The sequence below is a fragment of the Diabrotica virgifera genome, chromosome 6, assembly GCF_917563875.1.
Source record: "Diabrotica virgifera virgifera chromosome 6, PGI_DIABVI_V3a".
Classification (NCBI taxonomy): domain Eukaryota; kingdom Metazoa; phylum Arthropoda; class Insecta; order Coleoptera; family Chrysomelidae; genus Diabrotica; species Diabrotica virgifera.
The window spans coordinates 67,492,177-67,498,867 of record NC_065448.1 but is presented as its reverse complement, the minus strand read 5'-3'; the positions used below and the strand labels follow the sequence as shown (position 1 = coordinate 67,498,867).

General features: G+C 33.2%; 1 protein-coding gene across 3 annotated transcripts; it reads right to left on the bottom strand.

Moving 5' to 3' along the window:
- Positions 1 to 799: 799 nt before the first annotated feature.
- LOC126887298 (uncharacterized) lies at positions 800 to 5,329 on the bottom strand. Of its 3 annotated transcripts, none has more exons than XM_050654713.1 (3): positions 4,318 to 5,329; positions 3,715 to 4,058; positions 800 to 3,319 (listed from the first exon to the last, which is right to left on the bottom strand). In XM_050654713.1, exon 3 carries the CDS (start codon positions 3,125 to 3,127, stop codon positions 887 to 889), a length of 2,241 nt encoding a protein of 746 aa, XP_050510670.1. In that variant the 5' UTR covers positions 3,128 to 3,319; positions 3,715 to 4,058; positions 4,318 to 5,329; the 3' UTR covers positions 800 to 886. The 3 variants fall into 3 exon arrangements, with proteins under 3 accessions (XP_050510670.1, XP_050510672.1, XP_050510671.1); XM_050654715.1 differs by having other exon boundaries at positions 3,715 to 4,018; XM_050654714.1 differs by lacking the exon at positions 4,318 to 5,329 and having other exon boundaries at positions 3,715 to 4,287.
- Between the last annotated feature and the right edge of the window lie 1,362 nt (positions 5,330 to 6,691).

Below are 6,691 nucleotides of genomic sequence, written 5' to 3'. Positions count from 1 at the left end.
AAAATCCCGACATTTACTTGGTTGAAAAAGTACTTAGACGAAAAGGCACCAAGATGTATGTTAAATGGCTAGGACTGGATAGCAAACACAACAGTTGGATCAATAGTTCAGATGTAGTTTAAGGATCTACCTTTTAATCCGCCGCGTAGCAATACATTTTTTGGAAAAGGATTGCCCGCAAGAGTGGGGGAAGGGAACAGTATAAATTCTCTCAACAACGAACCGGCATACGTAGTTCCAACAGACCTGATGAGTTCTCCTGACAGTGGCATATTCAGTTACAACACCATGTGTTCTCAAGATAGCGGCTACATCAGTCAATCATTTAGTGTAGAATATGATGATGATGATGACAGTCAGCCACCCAGTCCTGACGCCGAATTAGATCGAGTATTGGCAAAATTTGAAGAAGCTGCCACAAATGAACCATATTATTTATTAGAATCTACCTATCCAATGAGCTCTTTCAACATCAAAATTGGATTATCTCCAGCTCGAGATTTTTCACCATCCATCATGCTGTATCGTCATGGTACTTGTAACAAAATCAGTTTACACACAAACGAGTGGGCAACCATAATTGAGTGGCTTAAAGAAAGACTGGTTGATTTTTTCCAAGCAGACCTACCTACTTTTGCCGATGAGTATGACCCCATCGAATTAAAGTGCGGTGATTTCTACACACTACGACAATTGGTGATGGAGAATGTAAAGTTAGTAACCATTGAGAAATTTGGAGTCGAATATTATTTATGGGAAGGAGAGGTCAATCAAATTCTAGAAGCAGACCAGAGCATGATGTCCCATAAAGTGATGCTGTTGAAGAGTTTACAATTTCGCGAATACTATATAAACCTTTCAACTTTCATTAAGAAAAATTTGTATGTCAAAGACTCTTTGTTATATCGGTCTTCATGTATAACAAGCTATATTCCAAAATATTTTTAATATCAAATGATTGCCAAACGTTTTGCGCATGTTGGTACATATCTTTAGAGATGCTTTCATTTGTTAGCGAACTATAAAATTTATCAATAGATGGGAGTTGAGTTTCCTTTAACCTATCCATAGAATCAATGTATTCATATGGGAATATGCCTTTTCTTCTCAATAGCTCTATTTGTTCAGGAGCGGCATTTGGAAATTCTCGAGCCAAGTACCTTAAATCTTCTGTATTTAATGTGGTTGCCAGTTTATCCAGTGAGGAATTCAAAAATCTCAATGAATCAACGAATCTCAACTTAACTGCGGATTGTGTATCGTTCAGAGTAAAGGAAATATATCTTTCCTTGTTTATTGGGAGTAGGCTGATACTTCCTTTTTTCGCCAATTGCCTTATCATGAAATGTGAGTCGTAACCGCTAAGATTATGAAAAAAAATCGGAACAACAAACTGTTTTCTAAAGTTAAGATTACACACTTGGTGTGCAAATCCTCGGAAAGCTCCTGTAAAGTGGCAATGGTCTTTAACAACCACATCTTCTTCTACAAATGGTTTTTCGCAAATATGACAATCAGTTGCTCCATTAGTGTTTGGTTTAATATTCATAGGCACAATATGCTTTATCTTTCCATTCACAAACATTGCCAAATCAGCCATTTCCTTGGCATACCATTCGAGACAGCCCGTACCTGCGTAGCTTCGATAAAAAGATAATGATTCATCATAAGAACATTTGACATAATACCCGGCGCTAAAGGCTTTATGCTCCTGATGTTTAATTGTTTTACTTTTAAGCGGTCCATTTTTAATTTTTTGTAGCATTGCTTCAAAGTCTGCATAGACAACAAAAGGTGTTGTCTGCTTATACACATGATTTTTAAATTTAACATGTTGATATGGTGGAAATGAAACTTTGCAGTCGTTGATTCTCTCACAATATTTTGCATGATCATTTAGTCTGTCAAAACTGCTAAAATAATTTAGACATCTATCGCATACAAATATTTTATGGCTATGATTGCTTGTTTGACTGGATAAAAGCCGAGACAGATTCTTTATCATGCAATAATGGTATTTGATATCTACAATTTCATCATCCTCAATAGGTGCCTCATAATCGTTTAATTTTAGAAAATATTTATCTTGTATCATCAGCAAATTTACATGTCTAGCTAATTTAATTTTACACAACCTTAACGGTATTGTTACGTAAAATGTTTTTTCTTTAGCGACATTCATTTCCAGCCCATATACGTTTACAGAGATGTCATTTTGTTTCTCAAATTTCGAAATGCCTCCAATAGTCATTGGTGTTTCCAAACCATCAACATTTAAGACAGTTGTGTAATGTGGATACGAACTAGTCCGATCAGAATTTGCTTTGGAGGGATACAGCGCTGAAACTATACTCCAAAAAAAGCACGCCTCATCATTGTTTTTTACATTGATACACGCGTTTTTATTTCTGATTTGATCCGGTAGCTTAATGAAGGATGAAGCCCCATTCCCGATTTCATATTTGTTAATATTAACCTCCAAAGATATTATTTTTTCCAAAGCCCACCCTGATCCCTTTTCCTCAAACTCTGATAGTTTTGCCATAAGTTTATCAATTACGTTCGAGTGGAACCACAAAGTCAAGTCTGTTCCCGCGTCTATGATTTCATTTTTTGTGTTAAAATATTTAAATTCGCTATTTTCCCCCTGATTTGCTTTTCTTATAAACTTTCCACAAAAAGCGGTATTACATTTTATTACATTAAATTTTTTTAAAATATTTGTAATTCTAATTTTAAAAAGCTTGAAACAATCACCGAAAAATTGCATTACGTCCTTATGAGCCAGATTAATAATTATTCCCGTTCTAACCCGACTTGCAAATGATGAAGTTACCTCCTCCCATTTAACTTTGTTGCGTTTATTCATGCCAGCACCCACGTGATGAGAAAAATTTTGAATTTCCACTTTAATTGTTTTTAAGTGTCCAACGTTTGTTTGCAATCGACGCAATTTTGGTACATCCAAGTCGCCATACCGAATAGCTTTATTAAACAATGTTAAATGCCTCTTAATATGTTTTAGCCAAATATTTGCTTCTCGCGGTGTATAATTTTGAAAAAGAATGTCTCTCGCTTTAATTAGATTTTGTACAATGTCACAACTTAATTCTCCTATGCCACTCATATTGAATAAAGTTTAATAATGAAAACTCACCAATTTTTGTTACTAGCTTGAGGTTGGTTCAGAGAGATGCTATGCTGTTTTCCAGATGATTGTTGCTAGCTTGAAGTTGGTTCAGAGAGATGCTATGATGTTGTTCCAGATGATTGTTGCTAGCTTGAAGTTTTTGCTGAGGTTAGTTTACAGCGGATGTACCTACAATAACATTTGTTTTAGTCTAATGCATTCAACATATATTGTCAGCACAGAATAAAATACTTGACAAAAATTGAATAGAAGAAGAAAATTGATAAAAAAATAATTGTAAGAATAAAAATAATAGCATACATATTTCGCAAAAATAATTAGCAAAAGAGAACAAAATACATGGCAAAATTTAAATGAAAAATAATAATTGCCAAAAATATAATGGAAAATAAATTGACAAGATTCGTTTGAGATGGAGAAAAGATCATTGACAAAAAGAGAATGGGAAAATAAACTATTTTGCAAGATAGCATGAAATACATTACACAACGGAATTGGAAAATATTTAGCAAAAGAGAATTGAAAGAATAAAATATTTATCACAAAGAACGAAGAGTACATACCTCTAAAGCTAGACTGTTGTCCGGATGGTGTACTGCTTCTATTTTTCAATAACTTCAAAAGATGATGCAGGATGTTGCTTTCCAATATTGATGGCGCCTTTGTAGACTAGAGAATATTTTTGGGTAGAAAATTCTTGTACAAATGGTTTATAGGCTGCTGTCACTCTGTCAGGTAGGAAAACCATGCTTTCTTCTAGTTCAAGCAATACAACCTCCCCAAACTTGCTTTTTACTATTTTCGCCGAGTAAATTATAAATGGAGTGTCGACAGGTAGGTCCCTCAAATTTTGGACTGGCTTTCTCTCTGCAATAAGCGAGAATTTGTTTATTTTGGCTAGATCCATCTGCAACAATACGAAAATGTGGAGATGTATTAAACGATTAGGATGAGAGAGAACAGCTGTGAATTATGTTAGACGTTACATGAAGTAAACATTTTTTTAATAAAATATTGAATGAAATCTGAATATGAAAAGAGAGGAACACTATACTATGTAAAATCAAAATATGAAAACAATGCTTAAACAAATATTTAGCAATAAAACAGGTATACACTGCATTCAGAAATACGTATTTCAAAAATAAACAACACAAATCGCTTACCCTGCTTCACTATTTTCACTTCACTGCGAACTTATGACTTACTGTAAGACTTTCAGATGTCGATTGTGACAAAGGAGTGCGCTGCTCCGTTTTTAAAGGATTCCGCAGCTCGTTACCCCCACGCAACACGAACGTGATCACATGTTTACATTCTCACGGTTACGTTGTTCATTTCAGAGATAAGATTTCCATGTTTTGCAAAAACAAGACCTTGTGGGTTTTAAAAATATGCGATAACATTTACACAAATAACAACTGTGGTTACATGTTATCATCCGACTCCATCCGGCCTTTTAGCAATGTGGGTTGTCATATCTTTAACGGATTCCTGTTGTTGCAAAAATAACGTCTGCACTCTTTTCTTATCAACCATACACACCCGGCATGTTAACAAACAACTTAAAATATTTTTGTAAATATTTCAAATTATTCGATTTTTCATAATTTGTACAAATATTATATTTTCAGCCCTATATATGATAATCGTATAGCATTTCGCATTTTTATACATGTTCAGAATGGCCCATTGTCATGTACTTCACCCCAGAATGGTCCATTGTCATGCTCTTCATCCCAGAATGGCCCATTGTCACCCCCCCTAGAATGGTTCATTGTCATGATGATGATTATATTGCATTTTTATATATGTTAAGCATGGCCCATTGTTACCCCCCTAGAATGATCCATTGTCATGATGATGATAATGATTATATTGCATACGGTGAGCGGGAATCGGCATACCGATTCTGGCTCACTTTTTTCCCACGGTGAGCGGGAATCGGCATACCGATTCTGGCTCACTTTTCCCACGGTGAGCGGGAATCGGCATACCGATTCTGGCTCACTTTTCCCACGGTGAGCGGGAATCGGCATACCGATTCTGGCTCACTTTTTCCCACGGTGAGCGGGAACCGGCATACCGATTCTGGCTCACTTTTTTCCCACGGTGAGCGGGAACCGGCATACCGATTCTGGCTCACTTTTTTCCCACGGTGAGCGGGAACCGGCCTTACTTATCTACTCTCTTACCTTTATCTACAAAGATACAATATTACACATTTATATTGTTAAAATAATACTCTCGGTTCGTTTATACGAATTTATTTATACAAGTTACAGATCGAATTTATATTATACAGGGTGCGCCAAACCTCGGATTTTCTTTGATTACGGCTAAACTGTGAGATATACAAAAAAATGTTTATAACAAAACTAATGTGTATCAAAGAGGTCTATATTCTAAAATTATTTTTGATTATACAGGGTGAGTCAGAACAACGACGGTATGAACTAAAGTTGTATTTTTTTAAATGGAACACCCTGTATATTAAATCATTTTTGAATATATTATTTAAAAATATGAAAAATTTATATACGGTCTTATAGGCCTAAAGTTAATAATTTTCGAAATATTTATATTTTTATTGAAAAAAATGGTAATATTTATAGGGTTGTGGATTATGTTTCCAAGGAAATAAAAATTTAAGTGATAGGTCAAAATTTTTAAAATATAGTATTATTTTTAAATAATTTAATATTTTTTACTTTTAGCCATAAAATATACAGTGTGATCACTATTTGCAAATACAAAATTTTCTCATTTTTTTTAATGGGACACCCTGTATATTAGTTTTGCATTTTGTAGTAAATATTACAACCTTTCTTATGGTATAAGGTGGTATGGTTGTATGTACCTAGCATGTTTCGTTTTGTAGATATTTTAAAAAAAACTATAGATTTTACGTTTTTGCGGATTTTTTATTTAAAAATTTTTTTGCAAAAATAATAATTATAATCTGGTTTTAGAAACATACGTTTCACAGAAACATACACAATTAAAGATTAAAATAAGTCGTATGCTAGTACAATTCAATCGAATTTAATAACTTTAAATTATTTTACAAAAAATATTTTACCATATTAATGAATGCATAAATTAGTTACTAAATTAAATAAACAACCAAATTTTAAATAAACCGTAGTAATTTTTCTACTACAGCAACTTTCCTGTACTAAATTAATTGTTAGTTAAATTGTATTTAGTTAAACTTTTAATTTACCTTTTAAATTTACTTACATACATCTTGAGAATTTAAAAATTATTATAAAGTAGTATGCTTTGAAACAAATGAATGTTAAATGTATCAGCCAAATTATTTATTAATATAAATAGTATGTACTGGTGTCACAAAAGCTGGTAATACTTTTGTAGTTGAAATTTTTGTAACAATTTTTTATATTTTAAATTTTAATTTTTTAACCGAAACATTTTTGGATATGACATTTGTTTTGGGTGAAACCATTAGAAATTATTACCAGCTTTTGTGACACGAGTAGGTACATAGATACTATTTACTTCTTAATATACTTCCAT